The sequence below is a fragment of the Meleagris gallopavo genome, chromosome 1 (assembly GCF_905368555.1).
Source record: "Meleagris gallopavo chromosome 1, MGAL_WU_HG_1.1, whole genome shotgun sequence".
NCBI classification, from domain to species: domain Eukaryota; kingdom Metazoa; phylum Chordata; class Aves; order Galliformes; family Phasianidae; genus Meleagris; species Meleagris gallopavo.
Window position 1 is genome coordinate 190104636 of NC_139404.1, and position 22174 is coordinate 190126809.

The window sequence follows — 22174 nt, forward strand, 5'->3', positions numbered from 1 at the left end:
CTGGTCACGTTATATAAAGTCACATAAACTAGTTTTAGCAACATGGTATGAATTCAGAGTATTTTGCTGAGTGGAAAGTTGGATTTTGAACTGAATGAGCCAAACAACTGAATGACCCTTCCTCTGTAAAAATACTCACTGTGTTGAAATGTATGGATTAGCAGAATTAAAGTTTTCCTTTCTTGGACATGTTATTCCCTGGGTCCTAGATGCCAGTACTCAGTGTATCCTGGGTATTGCTTTTAGTGACAAATAGTAGTCTGCCAAGGTAGAAATAATAACAAGTGTAGCAACAAATTGTGTGCTTCCTGCTTGACTCCACTGAGGTTTCAGTAGCGTTAATGAGGAAAGAAGTCACTTCACATCTCCTAATTGTAGGAACACCAGGTACTGAACCAGGTACTGAATAAATGAAGCTAGTCATCTCATTACCTTTCCCTCTGGACCAAATCCTGTGAACCTTTCTCACACTTATTTCCAATTAGAGTCTCTGAGTTTGTCCCAGCTTAATTACTAAATAAATCCCATGTCTTGTAATGTCCATCAAATTGCAAATTCTTGGTTTGATTTTCACATCTCTTTTTCTCAGTCCAACAAGAACTGTGAAAAACAATGTTTAATGCCCCTTCGAAGCAACTATCTGATACAGTGAAGATGCAATCAGAACTTCACTCATTATTTGGTGGGATACTTATTAGATTGTGTTAATTATATCTATTGAACTCAAACATTCTAAAACTCCTCTTCAATAAGGATGCATCTGTCTATTGACTGAAAATGGCCAGGAATGTAGATCATAAGCAATGGTTCAATACAAATTCCTGACTATAAATATATAGTGCCATTTGAAACACCCTGTAAATTTCATGCATTATCTCCAGCTGCCAATCCAGAATGATTACTCTAGAACCTTCAGCCCCAGTGATTCAGGTGGAGACAGTCAGAGAGCTCCTCCTCCATCTGGACTGTCACAAGTCCATGAGACCGGACGGGCTTCATCCAAGGGTGCTTAGGGAGCTGGCGGGGGTGATTGCCAAGCTGCTTGCAGCCATCTACCAGCGCTCCTGGTTATCTGGAGAGATCCCAGAGGACTGGAGGCTTGCAGATGTGACTCCCATATACAGGAAGGGCCATAAGGAGAATCTGGGGAACTACAGGCCTATCAGCCTGACCTCGGTACCAGGGAAAGTTATGGAGCAAATCATCTTGGGAGAGATCACATGGCTTGTGCATGGCGTCCAGGGGAATCAGGCCCAGCCAGCAAGGGTTCATGAAAGGCAGGTCATGCTTGACCAACCTCACCTCCTTCTATGACTCGGTGACCAGCCTGCTAGATGAGGGAAAGGCTGTTGACGTAATCTACCTAGACTTCAGCAAAGCCTTTGACACAGTCTCTCACAGTATTCTTCCAGGGAAACTGGCTGCCCGTGGCCTGGACAGGTATAGCCTTCTTTGGGTAAGGAACTGGCTAGAGGGCTGTGCCCTGCAGGTAGTGGCTAATGGAGCTAAGTCCAGCTGGCGACCCATTACGAGTGGTGTCCCCCATCTTGTTTAATATCTTTATTGATGACCTAGATGAAGGGATTGAGTGTACCCTCAGTAAGTTTGCAGATGACGCCAAGCTGGGAGGTAGTGTCGATCTGCCTGAGGGTAGGGAGGTCCCTCAGAGGGATCTAGATAAGCTGGATTACTGGGCTTAGGTGAATGGGACGAGGTTCAACAAGGCCAAGTGTCGGGTCCTGCACTTTGGCCACAACCTCATGCAGCGTTATAGGCTTGGGGATGTGTGGAAGAGAAGAGGAACCTGGGGGTGTTAGTTGATGCTCGGCTGTGCACCAACAGTGTGCCCAGGTGTCCAAGAGGGCCAACAGCATCCTGGCCTGCATTAGAAATAGTGTGGCCAGCAGGAGCAGGAAGGTGATCATCCCCCTGTACTCAGCACTGGTGAAGCTGCACGTCAAGTATTGTGTTCAGTTTTGGGCCCCTCGCTACAAAAAAAGACATTGAGGCCCTGGAGCGTGTCCAGAGAAGGGCAACGAAACTGGTGAGGGGTCTGGAGCACAAATCTTACGAGGAGCAGCTAAGGGAGCTGGGATTGTTTAGTCTGGAGAAGAGGAGGCTCAGAGGAGACCTCATTGCACTCTACAACTTCCTGAAGGGGGTTGGCCTCTTCTCCCAAGCAACAAACAGGACCCGAGGAAATGGCTGCAAGTTGTACCAGAGGAGGTTTAGGTTACACGTAAGGAAGAACTTTTTCCCTCAGAGAGTGGTCAGGCACTGGAATGGGTGCCCAGGGAGGTGGTGGAGTTGCCGTCCCTGGCAGTGTTCAAGAGGCATCTGGATGAAAAGCTACGAGATATGATTTAGTGCTTGTGATAGCAGTGGTAATGAGAGGACAGTTGGACTAGATGATCTTGCAGGTCATTTCCAACTTTGTGATTCTATGATTCTGTGATTCTATGCGTGTCCTGCATTAGATCTGCTAAACCCTATGAGTGTCACACATAACTTGGACATTCTGAATTGCACTGGACACCTATAGTTATGGAATCAAATTAATTGGCATTCGTTTTGAGATGAAGGCATCTAAATCAGATGTTCACCTGCAGTCATCTGGATGTGTGCTAAATGTCCACACTCCCATTAAACCTGACAGAAATCTAATCAGTACTGTCAGCAGAACCTACAGATCAATTACGCTGACCATCTTAAAAGTATCTGATTCCCACTGACAATGTTGGTTAGATCTCTACTATAGTCAATGCTTAGATGTCTGCCTCATACACACACTTGTATGTCAAGCGGATTTAGATGCCTTAAACTGAAATTGAATCCCACTCCTACGTTACTGGGGCAAGACTCTCCCTCTGAAGAGCCCACCTCTGCCTGCTGCCAATAGGGAGATTTGGAAGAACAGCTTGGTGACTTTTAGGATGCCCTGAAGGGTCTCTTCAGAACTCCAAGTGTAGTTTCAGAGGGATGGAGATCTCGAAAAGGTCCATGTCAGATCTGTCACCCCCATGCAGAGGTTTTTGAGATCTCAAAGCCACTACATGCCTGTGTTACAGTCCCTGAATCAGGCCCTAAATGCTTTCCTTTGTCAAAATTCTTTCTCAGCATTGTATTTAATTTAAAAAAAAAAAAGAAAAAGAAAGAAAAAAAAAGGCCAAATTGTAGCTTGCCTTGTCTATTGGCAAAATGAATTTTGGTGCATTCAGAGTATTTTAAAGCTTGTTTTCACCTCTTCCCCCACCACTGGTCTATTGGATTATCCTCCCACCCATGCCCTGCTTTGTTGCTAGTTTAGTACTGCTTACAAACTACAAATGCATTTTGAGCAATCCAGATTACCCTTTGAACCAGCTCTTCAAGCAGGCACTTTAAAGACAATCCCCTGCACTGATACCTCTGTACTGACCCTTTCTCTGAAATAGCAGATGGCAGAGACAGATCGTGACAGAGAGAAATAATTATTTTTGACAGGAATTTGAACCAGACGTTGCAAATAGTACCTCAGTGACAATTATTTCTGCCTGCCTTTTTCCTAACAGGGTTACATATAAAGACAGATTTGATACAAGGGACCACCTTTACAGCAGCTTGGCTCAGCTGGTCTCTGGTTGAGCCTGGTCCCAGACCAGCTTGTTGCTGAGCTCATAAAATACCTTTTAAAATTCTTAGGTTTTCCCAGTTCTGTCATTTTTCACCCTCCTAAACACTGAGATATGTAAATTGAAAAGGCTGCATTAGAGAAAGTAAATATTTATGAGCACAGTGGAACAGCACTTTAACTTCTGGATGCGTCCTTTGGTCAAGTGCTGCAAGCTCGGAGGTTGTAAGTTACCACTTGAAGAAGTGTTAGGCCTTGGGTAATAGCTTAGAAGAGGTCTTTTTCAGGGGGCAGATTGCATCTGTCGTCATTTATAGCTCTGACTTTAAGAGATGAAGCAACTGTAAGAGATGAACTACTTGTCACATCAGGGAATTTTACTGCTCCCATGTAGGAGTAGAGTGTAGGAGGCACAGATGTGGCTTGGAGGACACCAGTGCAGCTGTGATCCCTTTGTGATGGAAGCGTCTCTCGACCCATCTGCCTCCAAGCCTCCATGCCCTTGGTATAACGAAAGCTAAATATCACTGGGGAGGTATTTTCATGGCTCATTTGGGGTCCAGCACATGAAATATTGCAGAAGTGATACAGGAGAGCACAGAGCTAGTTCTGACCTTCTGACACATCTCATTATCAGCCCAAGTTTTCAGACTTGCTGCTAAGATTCTACCTTCATCTTTCAAACTTTGCTAAAGGCTGCTGCCCTGTGCTGAAAATGTCCAGTGTTTACCTAAGGATTAAGTTTTTCTGGAAGGGGAAAACTAATTTCACTTCCCCAAAGAATTAAGGAAGAAATGCTCCTTATTTTATCAGTATTTTGCAGGGGAGAAGCAGCAAGGTTGGAGATTGCCTTCCAGAAAATGCCTCTGCATTTCCCTACCTAAAAATAAATAAATTAGAAAAGGACTTCTAGGCCTTATTATACTTTGGCAGGTAAATTACCTGAAAATCCCATCTTTACTGAGTCTTCTCTGTTTTCAAAGCAGATAAAACTTTCCCTACTGTTTCTCCAGTTCTTCGTGAAATTCTGTACTGGGACAACTGACTGTCCCAGTCACCAGAATCACAGAATCATAAAGTCAAAGAATCATAGAATCATTAAGGTTGGAAAAGACTTCTAAGATCACCTAATCCAACCATCAACCCATGGCCACCGTGCCCACTGAAACCACATCCCTCACTGCCACATCTACACAGTTCTTGAACACCTCCAGGGACGGTGACTCCAGTACCTCCCTGGGATACCCCTGTAGTAATACCACAAAAATACCACTACAGCATGGCTGGAAGAGAAAACAAAGCAACTCACCTAGAATACTGATGAATTTGGAAAAGAAGAGGAAAGGATAATGCTAGCGGAGGGAAAGAGGTTGACTGTGGCTGATCAGGTCAAGAGCTTCATGGCACAGCTAAGAGGGAAAGAATTCTAAGCAAGCATCAGGGTAAGTAGGAGCAAACATGAAGGCTGAAAAAGGCCAGGGCACAGGATAAAAAGAGAAAAGAGCTACATAGGGCAAAGAGGTGAGGTGAGAGAGGAGCAGTTACAGAGATGGATGAAGGAGGAGCACTGAGACTTGGGTGAGCCAGAGGAGGGAGGATGGGAGCACAATTAGTGACATGGAAGAATGGCAGGTTACCATCAGGACCAGGAAACATCTGTGAGGATACAAGCCAAGTAGGGCTTGATATTTTAGTCGGATAAAAGGCCAAGAGGCAAAGGTTAGAATAATAGAATTGTAAAATGGCTTAGGATGGAAGGGATCTTAAAAATCATGGAGCTCCAACCACTCCGCCATGGTCAGGGTTGCCAGCCATTAAATCAGGCTTCCCATCGGCACCTGTTGAAACCTACCAAGGCAGCAGAGAAAATGAAACCTATACTGATGGACTGCAATCCTCTCATACACCAAGCTCCTTTCACCTTTGGGAGTCCATGTACTCCTTTTAGCAGAGTCCCATTGTAAATACTCACTTAAACCTGGTACTTTCCACTGCTATTCTCCCACGCAATAGAGATGAAGAAAGAGGAGTTTTCCTGGCTTTCACAACTAACTCAATAAATTACATGCATGATTTCATAATTGATGCCTACTAGGTGTACTTTTTTAAACAGGACTACCAGAGCTTTTATAAAGGTGTGTTTGATTAATTGCATCTTTGCTACCATTTCCTGTCTGCTCGCTGCTGATTTAACATCTCCCGGATTGCTTTTCCACAGGCTCTACAGGAGGAGATTAACGTTTCTGGTAGTAAAATAAAAGTGAGTTACCTGAGCAGTCGCACGGCTGGCTACAAATCAGTCCTGAGGATCAGCATGACCCACCCCACCATCCCCTTCAACCTCATGAAAGTCCACCTCATGGTGGCCGTCGAGGGACGCCTCTTCAGAAAGTGGTTTGCAGCTGCTCCAGACCTGTCCTATTATTTCATCTGGGATAAGACAGATGTCTACAGCCAGAAGGTGTATGGGCTTTCAGAAGCCTTCGGTAAGTGACCCCAGGGCCTGTGTTTCTTTTTAGAAGCCGCTAAGTGGCAATGCAGAAGCCGTGTCGCAGATCGATACAGTCCAACTGCTAACACATAAAATGGTCCCTGCTGGTTCACTGCTGTTTCCTTGGAGAGGATAGGGCCCAGCTGTTCAGGCAGCACACATTTTCCCAGCAGATGAATACTTATCTATTCTCTGGCTCTTGTCCCAGCACATACATCCTGAGCGGCTGCTATCGTATCCATACAGAAGGAATGAACTGGGACTGGAGGCATTTGGCTATTTCTCACCTACAGCTGAATGCTGTCAGCGCTTCTTTGAAATGAATCCCTAGAACGGAGTCCTAATCTCTTCCCCTCCTTCTGCCTGACCTTCAGGATTACCCTCATCTCATAGTTTCCCCTTTGTTACCTTTTTAAGAACATCATCCCAAGCTAGGATGTTCTCTTTTGTGTCTTGTGCAGTCAGTTATGCCTGCAAAACACTGTCAGAAGCTTCATGTCCAAGGACAGACAGACTCAACATATGTACATACTCAACATGCCACATAGGATCTAGAATCATAGAATGGTTTGGGTTGGAAGGGATCTCAAAGATCATCTAGCTCCAACCCTCCTGCCATGGGCAGAGTTGCCAACCACTGAATCACACGCTAGATCAGTTTGCCCAGGGTCCCATCCAACCTGGTCTTGAACATCTCCAGGGATAGGACATCCACAGCTTCTCTGGACAGACTGTTCCAGCATCACATTACTCACTCAGTGGAAAATTTCCCTGACATCTAATGTGTGATGTTGCCGGGAGGGAGGTGTTTTGAGTGTGTAGTGAATAGAGGTGATGCTTCTCTGCAGTTTTTCCTTCCCTTCTGATGAACACCCAGAGGAGATACAGTCAAATATCTTGAAGGTAGACTAGCCCTTGGTAAAGCAGAGCTATTAACAAGATGGGAGAGATCTTTAACAAATAGATATCTTTTTGACAGAAGGATGGTGCCCTGATTCCTCATAGCCTCACAGAAGATAAGTCTCTTTCTCATCTTGTTTTCTAAGAGGGAGAAGATGTGCATTTCTTCTACTCAGTCACTAAACTCAGCTGTTTTGAGCACGCTGAGCGATATAACTTGCTGAACCTTACCCAGTCTGGATCCCAGAATGAGAACTGTGCCTTCATAGCATGTACTGAAATACTATGTTTATCTGCTCTGCAAGATGCTAGATGAGCAGGTGATCCCAGCATACTGCATGGCACAGCTCTGCAGCCCCAGGGTTCTCAGAACATCAGCACTCAGGCTTCTAATGCTTTCATCCACTAGCACAGTGGAAAATATCAAGCCTTCATTTCCTGAACTACATCTCCCCCTGTGTGACTTTCAAAAGGCTGTATTTTGTGGGGAATACTGAGTTCACTTACAGCTCAGCACTGTTTTGGAGATCAGACTTTTGTCTTTTTACTGGCAAAAAATTAGCCATGTAATTGCTTTTCATCTGTGCAGAACTTACAGTTTTCCTCTGTTCCAGCCATTAGTGCTGGAAAGATAAGGTAGGGCAGAAGAAAAGCAGGCCAATAAAACAGGATCTTGATACTTCTGAGAAAACTATAAAGGAGCCATTATTCTGTCAAAAATATGATTCCTCTTCTGACATCATTTTATTCCTAAACAACTCCAGTATGTGTAGCAGGGTTATGAAAGACTCTGATTAGACATCATAACAAGCAAAACTGTGTTCTTCTTTGTACTTTGTTGACATTATTAATGACCACAAGTCAGCCTCATCTAAAACTGATGTCCATTCTATGCCCATTGTTTCATTTGTAGTAAGGCCATGATTTTCAGCAAATTCCTGACATGCAAGCTTACATTAAAGATGGCAGATATAGATTAAAATCCTCCCATTTAGGCATCCAGCATTGCTTTACATTCTAGAATAGTCACTGTTTTAAGATATGTCTTTAAAGCAATGCCTTTTAAGTATTTAGCACATTTGTCCAACATCTACAACTCTGTCGACCTTTTTAAATGCAGATGGCCTTTAAAGTGGGAAACACTGCAAGTCCACGTTATGATGATGGCATTTTAAATGAAATAGGCAATTGAGTGTAGTACTGTTCCTACCCAACTCAGCTGAAATTCTTAGTGTGCAGACTGTACATTTTCAAGTTACTAATCTGGGGAGGCTCTTTTGTTTCACTCTTGCTCACAGTTTCCGTGGGTTATGAGTACGAGTCGTGTCCTGACTTGATCCTGTGGGAGAAGAGGACAGCTGTGCTTCAGGGTTATGAAATTGATGCTTCCAAGCTTGGAGGATGGTCCCTGGACAAACACCATGCCCTCAACATACAAAGTGGTAGGTTGTCTGTAGCACATAACCAAGGAATACTGCGGTGCGGCAAGGCCCAGTTGCTTATCGTTAAGAATTCAATTAAAAGAAAAGGGGAGAAAGCTGACCAACATAAGAACTCTATCCTGTTTTCTACCAAAAATTGTTTATGGAATCTACATTTAGAAACAATTTGGTGCATGTAAATCCAAAAGAAGCTGATAATGGTGAATCAGATGAATGCCCATGAAATATATAGGCACCCCTAACTTTGTATTTTCTTAAAAAAAGTGATTAGCAAGGAAAATAATTCTAAAATAAACAAAGAGAGTGTATTCAAGTTGTCACTAGTAGTGATTATAAATCCACCCAGCCACATTATGCAGTGTGCAAGTGGACTTGCATAAACGAGAAGCTTCATGGATTATAAGGGAAAATGGAAGGCTCCAGAGTCCTTGAAGAGAACTGAGGACAGCAACAGGGAGACCTGAAAGGTGATCAGAATGCAATTAAAAGATGGAAGCACTGTCTGTCTCTGAATGGTAGCAGTGATATGGGAGCAAATATCTAAATTCAACCCACACCATGGCTGAAAACACTGTGCTAATAGTGAACATACACTGAGCTCCTCCAAGCTTTGTAGATGAAACATTCCTCTAGAGAATGCACCATGGCTTTCTTGTCTCTTATCTTTTCGTGAGATTTATTTATTTATTTTTTACCTGGTAGCCTGCAAATTACAGGGCAAAGAGGAGCAGAAAAGGAAAGTGAAAATTCATGAGATGCTGAAAAGTGTATTTCATTCACAAATACAAGCAGTCTTGTTCTCCCTGTATGCATTTACCTCGTGAGGAATGAAATGAGCCTGTAAAAAAAATGCTTGCTTCAGATAAGGTAGCCTTCCTTGTAGCAATCACAGAACAGTACTATGAAAATGGTACACCTCCTTGCCGCTTCCAGCAGTGCCACGTATCCTCCCTGTGAGTCTCAATTTCTTGATTTCATTATTACTGTTTTCTCTCTCTAGGTATCTTGCATAAAGGAAATGGGGAAAACCAGTTTATTTCCCAGCAGCCGCCTGTAATTGGAAGCATTATGGGCAATGGCCGTAGACGTAGTATTTCTTGTCCAAGCTGCAATGGTCTTGCAGATGGGAACAAACTCCTGGCTCCTGTTGCCCTAACGTGTGGATCTGATGGAAGTCTTTATGTTGGAGATTTCAACTACATCCGAAGAATCTTTCCCTCTGGCAATGTCACCAACATACTGGAACTAAGGTACATTGTGCTGCATGTGGCTGTTATAATTATGCAGTTAAGCTCTGCACAGTCTTGCATACCCAAAAGGAAAATAAGAAAAAAGTTGTAATAGAAAGCACAAAAAGAATGGAAAAGAAAAGAAAAAAATAAAAAACCTGTCCAGATTTGCCTCTTCTGCAACTGTGCTAATTTTGACTTACACCAGAGAAAATTTGGCCAAGCAAGTTCATCACATACTAAAAATATTGTCAGATTTTTGTGCTGCTAAATCAAACTGTGTTAATGTCTCCCATTTGGTCTACTTGTAGGCCAGTGGGAATTCTTAAAATTAACAACCAGCCTCCAGGATAACCCAGACTTGGAAGGACACAGCAGTGATGACAGTACATAGAGGTTAATCAGGATAGATGATCATTCATACTTAAGACAGGATGATCACCTAGGGAGTCACAAACCCGAGGTTTTTCTGGTTGTTTTCAAGGGACAAACACATATTGGCTCCCTCTACTCTCCAACTGAACAGCTGTTATAGGATGAAGATATAGATGGAACATCTTAGAGTACCCGAAGCGTTTCATTTTACCTCAAAATAACGAAGGAAAACAATATGTCAGGAGAGACTTTGGAGGCCTGTTAAAGAGCAACCACTAAAAATAATGAAGGGGAGAGAACATTACGGATTTATCACAAGTTCTGAGGAAATTAAATAGATTGTGACTGGAGCTGAAATTTCATATTGACTTCAGTAGTAATATTTTTCATTTGTAACATTTCTATAACAATTTACAAGACTTCAAAGCACAAGAGCCTGGTTCTGGACTCTTCATGTGGCTGGAATAGACTCACTCCAGGAATGTCACTGGAGTTAAACCAGTATTTTTGAATGAGGCTTCTCTACTTGGAGAACCTGTCCCGAGAGCTCAATATGAAGTTTGCATTGTAGGACTGTTGGCACTCCCATTTAGCTCTTAAGATCTGGTCTGAAAGAGAATCTCCCAGAAAGCAAGAAACCCTGCTATATTCTGTTTTCACATCCTGTCTTCTGGAGACAAAAGTAAGGCCCTGTTTCTTCAAGGAGTGCCATGTGGAGGGCCCCATCACAACTGACCAGAGCAGCAGGATCCCATGCAGCACTGCTTTGTATCACCATTTGCTCCACAAAGCTGCGGGTGAAAAATAGGATCTGCAGCAGCACTTGTTTCTATGATCCATTTAGTCCCTTGTTAACAAGCACACTACAGTCATTAGGCCCATAAGACCTTGCTGAAGGCTTGATTTGGCACACAGAGCTGTAGATTGTGGTGTATGAGAACAAAATCCAGACAGCTGTCACAAGGTTGGCACCTGCAGAATAGATGTCTTGCTCTGCCCACACAAAGATGACAAAATCAGTTGTTGTTTAAAGCCCACAGTGACATGTTTAGAGAGGGCTGGAGTTCCTTTTGAGTAAATAAGCAAAGAGCTGATGTATTCTATTCATTTATGTGATAAACAAATACATAATATATCTTATATTCATAAGGTGAGAATGTGGGATAAATCTTCTGTACACTGGTCCACATTAAAGAATATAGTATTCTTCTAGTGCCAGAGAGTTATTTTAATGACCAAAGGTGAGATTTCCAGAAGATCCTAGGTGATTTGGGGCCAAAATCCCATTGCAACTCATTGGGATTAATATCTCGTTCCCAGAAGTACAATTTGGAAAACCCAATCTCTGTTTCATTGTCAGTGGAAATACCAGACCCGGTGGAGGTTTTACAGAGTGTTTCCTGATTGGAAAAGAGAAAATTGGGAGCCTTGACAGAGTGGCCTTGCTGACTTTTGCGTAGAGCCACAAAGTTAAATTTACTCCAGATTTAAATCTGCTGGAACGATTGCTGCTTCATCTGTGCAAACACTTAGGTTACTGGATCTAATAAACGTTTCTTCACTCTGGTGTGCTATAAAGTACATGGGTTCAGATGCAGGCTGACTAAAAGCAATGGAGGAAAGCCATTGCTTTTGCACTAAATAGAGTTCACTGGTGCCTTCTCAAATCAGCATCTCTGTAGAGATTAACACCCTCACTATTTGGATTTAGTCCATTTTTGTTTTTTTTCTTAATTTTGTTTTGTTTTTGTTCTTTAAGTGTAGTGTTCTGTCGTAGAGAGGGGTCACAGATAACTGCAGCTGGGTATGTAACCAGACCCATGAAATATGTCCATTTCGGGATTATTTCAGTTCTCTGGGCTGGAGTTCCTGAGGTTATGGCAATGAACTGCCACCCACAATGGTGCAATTGGGAAGTTACCTTTGTAAATCACAAAATATTGCTTTGAGTGCTAGTGAAAAAAAAAGCTGTGCAGATATCTACTTCCACATATATTTAGCTCTGTGTGATAAAGTCTGCCTGGCCCTATCTTTTACATTAAGTGGATAACTCCAAGCAGGTGAGATCCTACTTCCTTTGTGATATGCAGTGATACATAAGTGAGCTCACTGACAAGTAATATCCAATATAAAATATATCAGTGTCATTCCAGCTAAGTCTTTATTTATTATTGCATTGTATGATACAGTTACTGTCAAGTTTTCAATCTGCTAATAATGCTTCGAATTGAGCCGCTAACACCTCATTCTTTCTTCTATTCCCTGCTTTCCTGTCTTCTGTCAGAAATAAAGATTTCAGACATAGGTAAGCCAACCAGTGGAGAATTCTTATGCTGCTCCCTGTCTTGTTGCATGTTGTTACACAGTGAGCCACGAGTGCCATTTCCAGATGATTCAATAGGAAATGAAGCTGCTGTGATTAAAACTGGCGTAGGCGATCAGTCATCAGAATGGGGAGCCATTAATCACAGAGCAGAATCACACAGACTTCGGCATGATCTGTTGCAGTCACAGACAAGGAAATATAGAGACAAGGAGGGTGTAAGAAAAGTGGGTGGGAATTAACCAAGAAAGCCAAGAGAGAGCAGCTCCAGGACGCAAGATGCTTCAAGAGCTTTGATGGAAAAATGATTCAAAAGGAATGTCTTCCTTTTGAGTTTTGGGGTGAGGACAGACAAAATGAAAGATCAGATGTACCTCAGCATCACCCATCTAAGGAATAAGATTTTGTAAATGTTTGTCAATTAGAGCTCTCCACAGAGAGCATTCACATTTTGTGAAAGTGTACAAGGCTTAACTAGGAGGTAGTGCAACACAGAATCTTAGCCAGGAGGTACAATAAAAAAGGAGGTAACAACAAGAAAACAGCACGACAGAGAGACTCCTCAGTTGTCTTTGTCACTAAGAATATTTGTCACTTGGTTTCACTGGAGTTGCAGTGAGTTTGATCCAATCAATTTCGTTCAGGAAGGTGTCAGCCTGTCATTGTTCGTGTTTGCAAGGACTTCTCTGGCTCTGACAAGTTTCCCATCCTTCTTCCCAGATGCTTTCGATATTAGATGGCTAGGCTGCAGAGTTGGGATGTTTTGGGTTTTGTTTTCTATTTGCATTTGGGAACTTTTTTTTGCTACATGCTTTTTATTTACTGTTTGTTTGGCTTCATAGAGGCTGTGCAAAACCAGAAATGTTCATTTTGTCTGCATGCCTGGAAATGCAATGGAGTAGAAAGTGTTTTTTTGTCTTATTGCCAAAACATTAATGAAAGACTGATTTTTCCTTCTATAATGAACTGGCCCAAAGCTTCTATAATGAACTGGCCCAAAGCTTCTATTAGTTTGGCTGCAAGGCTGGTACTCAAGACCTTTGCACCAACTATCTTCATCAGGCTGAGTTCCAGCCCCTAGCTCCTCTTTCACATCATTTGAAGGCAATAGAAAAACTCATTTCTCTTTGGAACAGCCAGGTTGTATCCTTAATAACCTAGAAATACATAGCCACTATCCTTAATGACCTAAAAATCCATAGCTACTAAAGTGCACCTGCTTTGACAGTGAAGGACAGCAGCTGTTACAAGAAGTGTTGTTCTATATGAAGGCAATAACTGAGCCAAGATATATGGACCGGCCACAAACGCTGCAGATGCCACCAGAGCTTTATGAATTTGGCAGGGCTTCACTTTGGGCAATTCCTAGAAAATAAGCAATTAAATGAAAGCAAGAGAAGACATTCCCACTTCAGTACAGTCCTAAGGTGACTGATAAGGGTGGAGGAGAGGAGGAGCTCTACATCAAATATTCCTATCTGAGGCTGCATTAAGAGTGTCATCCATGTGAGTTAGCAGCTGTTCTGTGTCATTTTGCCCTAACAGTTCTTGCTAGGAAGCCTCTTCGTTCCTGAGCCACCGCAAAATGAGCGGGTGTAGTCTTAGTTACAGCTGCAGTGCTCTGAGCTCCATAAGGTTCTAAGCCTGACGTTATTGGCAGGGAATAGTTGCAGAGAGAGAGATTCAGTTATGGGAATCTCAGTGGTTTGAAAAAGCTGCAGTCCATATGCAGAAATTTCCTCAATTCAGAGAAAAAAGATTTCCTCCCAGTTATGTCACCTGCTGTGATCTTGCTCTCCAAAGGCTCCACAGCTACCATCTAAGAGGCTTAGCTCTCCAGTGCAACATGGGTTTGCTTAGATCTAACTCTGTTGTAACAGCCAAAAAGGCTGTGGGCCAACATGGAAATGTCAACCAACCCAAAAAGCATCACCAAATAGTGATCTCTCCCAGTTTTACACCCATCTGTCATTTGACGATAGATGAATATGAACTTACTCCCACATGTCTGTGTGTATGGACCTGTCTTGATGGGCCAATAGAAGCAAATGGCTTTTTCCAAGCCTGGCAATAATAATTTGCTGTTTATTAGTGTTATCTTTTTCTCCGGAGGAACATGGAGGGCAGTGAAGCATTTCTGTCTAGCAAATATGCAGAAAATGGCCACACATAGATATATTCCTCCATTCTTCTTTCTGTTCATACCTCAAAGAGACAATTGCCACAATTAGTTGCAAAAATAAATGTCTGAGAAAACTGCCCTAGGATCAGATCAGAAGTCCTTTGCAGTTTGTGGGTTGGCTTATGGCATCGCTATGAAGTTTTATTATCCAGTCTGTGACACTAGAAGAGTTTTGGGCATTGCACATCAACTGAAAACACTAAAAGGCCAAGTGTAAATTCAGCTCACTGCACTGTGTGGCCTCCTTATGTGCTAATCTATTGAATGTCACCCAGGGAGAAAAAAAGCCCAATACCTCACACGGGCTGTAATAAAATCCTCTGTTTGTGAGCTGCAGGGTGCTGAGCATGGAGCCATGGAAACAGCCCCATGGAACAAAAATTCTTGACTTCAGGAATTCAGTTGTTCTTTAGTCACCAGCAAATGCATGTGGCCAACAGGGCTCAGAGGGGAAGAGGGCAGCTAGCACAGAAAGTTTTACAGGGATGGTTTCATGTACTGAAACAAAGAGATCAGACCCAGAGAAGCACCAGAGTTCTATTCAGATTATCTGTTAGGGGTAACTACTGAACCCCAGTGCAAGCCACAGCCATACTGTTACCACTGACAGAAGTTGTCCTTTGTAGGAATTGATAGATGGCCTTGCATTTGAAAAACTAAGACGCAGCTCATCTTGTAACATAATGGTTATAAATGTCAGATTAATCATACCTAAAATTTGTCATTTCTCTCTATTGACATAAAGGCAGCCACTTCATATGTAAGCATCTGCCTTGTAGACATGTGAAGCTCACCTAGATCAATCCCTGGCTTTGAACAGAAGTCGATGAACTAGAAGATGCAGACTGTTTATTATAGGTAACCTACTGAAATTAGGGACCATCTCCCTTTTCCCAACTTTGTTTCTTAGAGTCTGACTTCCCATGCTGGAGAAGGACTTCCCCTCTTCAGGCTCCTCCAAAACACAGGCTCTGTGCCAATGACAGCCTGTGCATCTATCATAGCACTACAGAAACAATCTAGATGAGTGCAAGATGTCTGCCTATCCACCCAATGTTCTTATCACTATGAATCTTGTAAGCTGAGAGCTACCCAATAGAGTGTTGGCACTATCCTGCCCTAATAAGCAGAAGAAAAAACAAGTGGACAAAGTAGATGTATGGGGGAGCCTATATGCATCCTCAACCAACAGGCATCTCTGTGAACTTGAGAGATTTCCACCTGCTATCACATCACATTAAGCATACAGGCAAGCCATATCACCTTCCTTTCACTTTGGAGTGCAAGGCTTCTGCTTCCGAGACTGTCCTAATTCCCAATGACTACACCATCATGCTTGCTATTACCCACTAAGAGTCTGGATTTGGTAGGGATCAGCTCACCCCATCCTTTCAACTTGGTTTTGTTGCTTCAGGGAATTAAGCTATCAATACAGTGCTCAAAGTTTCTTCTGAAAAAATCTTAATAGGAGGAGGAATTATCTGAATTGGAAATCAGCTTTCCCCTCAGCCCATTCCTAGTGGTGGCACTCTCAATACGGGGGATAAATACTCTTAAGACTACAAATACTGTAACTGATTGTCTTTTGAATAGTGGAAAATCTTGTCTTTTGTTTTGCTCCTTTATCTAACTGAGCAATGAGAGAGGATGAAAGGAAAAGACAGAAATCTTCTCTGCTTTGCCCCAGGCAGATTTATTTCAGTTGTTGCTCAGTTCAGTCCAATTTGCCACTCAGATTTTCCTATTGATTGTGACTTTAAATAAAAAGAAAGGCCAGCAAATTCCCAGCTCCAGTGCTCATGCATTACCACAGATGAAGCAAAGCAAGTTGGGAACCTTTACAGGTTTTTTGTTTTGATTTGTTGTTTTTTTGTTGTTGTTGTTTTTTCCACAGTATTTTTACATTAATGCTTATTCAACATCTCTCATCCTTTGATGAGATTTGAAGGATCTCAAAGTGTTCAACAAAATCTCCAGTGTAGAACACTATGCAATTCATGCGAAGTCAGAATGTGTCTCTTTCCCTGTAGTGAAAACCGGTGGCCAAAACCAGTGGGTAAATTCCAGCTTGTTCATTTTTAACAGTCTGTGTTTTAGCATCCCTGCTCCACAGCACTCCATTGAATAAGCCATCCAACGTAGCCTTCCTACACACAACAGCCCCACGCATGGAGCAGTGCGTAGGAGACCATAACGAGCCTTGCCTGTAGACATAAGTCTAGCCGATAAAGATGAACTAATGATTCCTAATGCTCACACAGCTGAAAAGACAGTTTCACAGAATCACAAAACCACAGAATCGTAGAAGTTGGAAGGGACCTCTGGAGATCTGCCTTGGGCTGATTGCCCCCCACCAGCTCAGGAAGCCCAGGGCCCCGTGCAACCTGGCCTTGAGCACCTGTAGGAATGGGGCACCCACAGCTCTCTGGGCAGCAGTGCCAGGGCCTCACCACACTCTGTGTAAACATTTTGTTTCCTAACATCCAATCTAAATTTCCCCTCTTTTAGTATAAAGCCATCATCCCCCATCCTATTGTTAGACCATGTATGTTGAGAAGCTTGACTAAAAGAGAAGTTGTTTGATTTTACCCATATGCAGATTGCCTGCTGTAAGACTCAGTGAGAACTATCTGTGCTCTCCAGGCAAAGATGATAAAGAATTGCAAAGTGCCATTAAAAATCTCCTCCTCTTGTCCACCTCCTGTGCAAAATAAAGATTACAGACAACACAAAAGCTGACTGACGTTCAGCTGAGCTTTGTTGGGACTATCAGTGAACAATGCGAGGCTCTGATCAAAAGAAATGATGGATTCCCATTGGGAACTTCCTCCACCAGGGCTGAGGCCACTTGCTTAGCGTGAGTGACACACAGGTAAATGAAATAACACCCTACCAGCCTGCTGTCATTGGGAGGGAATACTGATGGAGACTCAACTGTCAGGCTGGAGCGGTCTTGAAGGTCAGAGTACTTTATTTAGCAAGAATCAGTGTCATTTGTGGAAATGGAATCTGTTCACATTTAATAAGATAAATCCCAGGGGATATTCTAGAATAAATCAGAAAGGTGCTTTTTTTCTTTTTTTACCCTAAGTACTAAGTAATTTGAATGAAGAATGCCTTCTTAAACCTGACAATAATTCAGTAATTTTTATGTGCCTGAAGAGGGGTTAATTTACCTAATGTAGAGGTTGAAGGAGAGAGGAAATTTCTTAATATGAGGGACAGAGTCAACTATGATTGACACTCAGCTTTCTAACAAGCTTCTCCTGGAACATTCCACAGGAGCACAACTCTGAACTGTGGTCTGTACATTTATTAGAAATTCTAGTTAGCTGATGAGTTTGGACATTTTTGAGGTGTTCTGGAGAAAAGGAGAGACATTTTTGTACGCCTTCCAATTACTGCTCGGTCTTTCTTAGAAAGATGGAGACCTGTTTTCAGGCAGCAGGTGCTGCAAGTGTTGGTTTCAGGCTTAGAACAGATGCAGCTCAATACACACTGATGGTAAGCTTTTAAGAAAAGAAAGTCTTACCAAGCTATAGATAGAATTCTTCAAAAGCAATTTCTTAAAATTGCTTAAATTATTGTGTTTAAATTAATCTGGTTATTGCTTCTAGCCAATTCCATCAAATACTTTCCACAGTGCAGATACTGGTATATCATAGAATGGCTTGAGTTAGAAGGGACCTCAGAGCTCTTCTAGTTCCAACCCCAGTGCTGCAGGCAGGGTTGCTGACCACTAGATCAGGCACCAGATCAGGTTGCCCAGGGCCTCATCAGAGCTGGTCTCAAGAGCCTCTAGAGACATTATCCATTTATTCAGTCTTGGATTCATTTAATGTTGTGGCCATGGAGCTAAAAATGTTATCCTTATATCTGCTCACTCCATTTTCATAGCAACCCTTTCTTGTTTAACACAGGTCTGATGTTCAGATTCCTCAGCACTTCTGGTTCATGTTGCTTTTTAGGGCAAAGCATGACTCTCTAAGGGTCATTTGGTTTCTCCCTTCATGGAAGCCCGGTGAATTCGGTGGTGGCAAGTTCCTTATCTCCACAAGGACAGGAAAGGATGCTAGGGTCTTTGCTGAAGTCAGTGGGATTTATATGCAAGATCACCAGCTAAGCCCCAATGGGGTGATCTTCACAATTGTATCTTCAAGTGCTTCATATTTAGGTTTGCATTTGGGTTTTTTGTCCTGGGATTTTCCTTACATTTATACATTTATTTTTTACTTTGCTTTCTTGGTCTAGCATACTATACCTTCCCTTCACTGTCTGGCACTGCCCTAGCACCAGTTTCAGGGCTATGTTAAGAAAATTAAGTGATCCCAGGCACTGGAACTCGATCTGTAGTAGTTCCTAGCATGTGTTTGTCTTTGTTCAGCAAGCCTTTTCCTTTTCAGTGCCAGAGAGCACTCCCAGGCACAGCAATTGGTCACAGATTGAGCTTGTTAACACACCTGTACTAAGATTTTCAAATACAGCACTGCTTCCCTTTCCCAGTGTGTCTACCCTGTGCATTTTTATTCTCTAAAGTGCTTATATTGATTGTTGACATAAGGAAGAAAATCATCCCAAAAAATAATAACATCATGCCCTTGTTTTTCAGCCACAGCCCAGCTCATAAGTATTACTTGACCACAGATCCAATCACCGGCTCCATCTACCTCTCTGACACCAACAGCCGACGTATCTACAAAATAAAGTCAACCACCTCAGTGAAAGACATTGTGAAGAATTCAGAGGTCTTGGCTGGAACTGGAGACCAGTGCCTCCCATTTGATGATACCCGCTGCGGAGATGGAGGCAAAGGCACCGATGCTACCCTTACAAATCCCAGGGGTGAGACTACTTCTTCTCCACAGGCTTTTTATGGGATCTCTCTGAAAGTGGCTTGTTTTGTAATGCTGGAGGAAAGGCTCCAGGATTTTGCAGGCAATTTCAAACCAGTCCTCAAATATGTGCTAAGGGTTTGCCTTTGGGAAAAAAAGCGTACGTCTCGCTCTCAGCCAGTCACTGTTGAGTGGCTGGGATTAGTGCCAAACCAGAGGTGTGTCGCCATGGGTAAATGTGCAAAGGGCAACAGAATAAAACTACCCATCAATTTTATGCCCACTATAGCTATCCCTCCTCCTTATCAAATAACAGTGTTTGATCCTTACCAATCTGGGTAAGGTTCACTTATGTTCAATTCACTGAGGCTTTCTTGACTTAAAAAATAAGCTCTATAAGCGTTGCTATATATAAAATCCTAACAAAGTTAAAGACAGCTCAGAGATACATAAAACTCTGGTTTATACATCAGCATTACGTATCATGGCATCTGTCTTGAATCTTATATAGAGGGGGTGCTAATTTTGGTGTAGGAAGTGGTATAGTTGAGTACGTCTTCACCTGGCTCATGATTATCTTGCTTATATTTGATAAAAGCACAGTCAAATCAGAATAAAAGCATCACACAGCCTTCATGACTGTGAACTAAATTGTTCAAAACAGGTCTAGCCAAACATATGCAGTCCTATGCATAGCCAAGACTTCAGTCTGGCAATCTCAAGGTAACAAGCCCTGCATATGGAGGATGCCGTCCCTCCCAGCTGTCCACAGCTCCTCGGAAAAAAACACACATAGAGTGTAAAGATGGGGTGGAAGATGTTGCTGGTACATACACCTTCTGTGGTGCTTATGAAGAGAGAAGGACCACTGTGCAGGTGGCATTTTTGCCTGCCATGCATCTTCAGGCCCAGATGTTAGAATTGAGGGGAGTTACTTATAGGCTCTTGGCTTGGACATCAGTGTGCTGCAGGTTTCCTTTTCCCTCGCATCTGGGAGTTGTAGCTCCCTCCTTCTTTACCACATCTATTTCCAAGCCCATCCCAGCAGCTTCTCAGCAAATCTCAGGGGTCCTTTAACAACTTATTTCACAAAGAGCAGGCAAGAGGAAGGCAGCTGAGCTGTTGTTTCTCTTTCTGGCTGGATTTTTTGGGAAGTTATTTTTCTTGACATAGAGATGACATTATTGTTACTAAATCCAAAAAAACAAAGTGATTTAGTGACCTTTTGTATCATCTGTTCTTGTGATATTTTTTGTTACATTTCGGCTAGCTATTTCTTGGCTGGATGCAGAAGAAATTGCCTTGGTAGATCTTCTCTGTGTCAAAGAGCACTGTAGGCCAAATTGCTCCCCTAGGAATATTGAAAGGGCCCGGAATGGATTTCAGGCACTCCAGACTCCCATGAAGTGACTGTTACATTGAGATGAAGTATCGTCAGAGGCATAGAAAGGGAACTACCTGCAAACAGGTTGAGAAGTAGAAATTGTCTCACTGAAATGAGTGAAAAGAAAATTAGGTGACTTGGGCACAGAGATTCAGACAGTCTGACAGATGGGTCATGAGATCAGGGAACCCAGAGATCTGTAATCCCATTTTCTGCACCACTTTGTTGTTCAACCAGTGCAAAAGAAAACAACTTTTGTTGGACCTCCATTCTCCCTTGTACAAGATAAGAGGAATATTATTCATCTCCCTACATTGGTGGAGGTGGCAAGGTTTAGCTGAATTATGTTTCTGCATTCACTGCAGGAAACAGAGCTGTGGAGTTCAAAGCTTTCAGCACTGAAATCCTTCTTGCTGGCAATTCAGGCTCTCCGGAGGCTGTTCTTCCACCTCAATCACACAGTGGCAGAATACATGCATTCATTCCTCATAGCTCTGAAATTTCATGGAACAGAAGTAAATTGAGAGTGAAAGAGGAAATGACATGAAGCAAAATGACAACAAGAAAATAATAATTCAGAGAGCCCACACCTCCAATGGAAAGTTTGCAAACACTGTTCTCTGATCTGGTTCTAGCCCAAGTTTGCAACGCCTGCTGAGACAAATAGCCTTGGCAGGTGTGACTCACTTCCCATTCACCTCAATAAATGATTAACAGTGAAAACTCGCACTGACAATGTAATGTCAGCATTGTTTATACCTTCACTGCAGTGCATCCTAGCAGAAACACTGGCAAGTTCTCTTCCTTGGTATGAAGGTATTGCATATTAGTTTGAAATATCAGTGATTTCTTGCACAAGCAACCAGTTGTCCTCAGGTTACCCTCTGCTCCCCTCTTTTGGCAAGGGAAGTGAAAGACCAGAATACATCAGAAAATGATTCTGTAGCTATAGAAATATCTCCTGCTAGGGCAGGACTTGGAGAGTTCACCTCTTTAAGGATCACTGGTCTTCATGAGACTTTTTAGGGCTAAAGTTAATTTTTAACTGAAGATAATTAGTATGTATTTTGTGGACATCTTTGCAGCTTGTTCAAAAGTTGTAAGGAAACAAGGTCTTGCCTTCAATTTCATGATTTTAATTAAGTAGCTTTTAATTAGCTGGCATTTGCAGCTTGCTGGAAAATACTGAAAGAATCGAATCCTGCCAGATGAAAAACTGTAATTCATAAAAACTGATGGATCAGTCATGGGCTAACAAATTCATAGAATTGAATCACAGAACCGTTTGAGCTAGAAGGAAGCATTAAAGATCATCTAGTCCAACTCTGCTGCAATGAATGGGGACACCCACAGCTCCATCAGGTGCTCAGAGCCCTTCTCCAGATTCACCTTGAATGTCCACAGGG

The 22174-nt window shown here is 42.5% G+C and overlaps 1 protein-coding gene across 8 annotated transcripts in view; it reads left to right on the forward strand.

Annotated features, from left to right (window-relative positions):
- The window catches only part of TENM4 (teneurin transmembrane protein 4), a 594920-nt gene that overhangs the window by 515650 nt on the left and 57096 nt on the right, over nucleotides 1-22174 (forward strand). For 6 of the 8 annotated variants that reach the window (XM_085216460.1, XM_085216463.1, XM_085216464.1 and 3 more), the window contains 5 exons: nucleotides 5829-6096; nucleotides 8300-8443; nucleotides 9444-9693; nucleotides 12332-12352; nucleotides 19162-19394. In XM_085216460.1, coding sequence (XP_085072586.1) covers nucleotides 5829-6096; nucleotides 8300-8443; nucleotides 9444-9693; nucleotides 12332-12352; nucleotides 19162-19394 — 916 coding nt within the window. The remainder of the gene's footprint in view (nucleotides 1-5828; nucleotides 6097-8299; nucleotides 8444-9443; nucleotides 9694-12331; nucleotides 12353-19161; nucleotides 19395-22174) is intronic. The other 2 variants (XM_085216462.1, XM_085216467.1) reach the window with 1 other exon arrangement.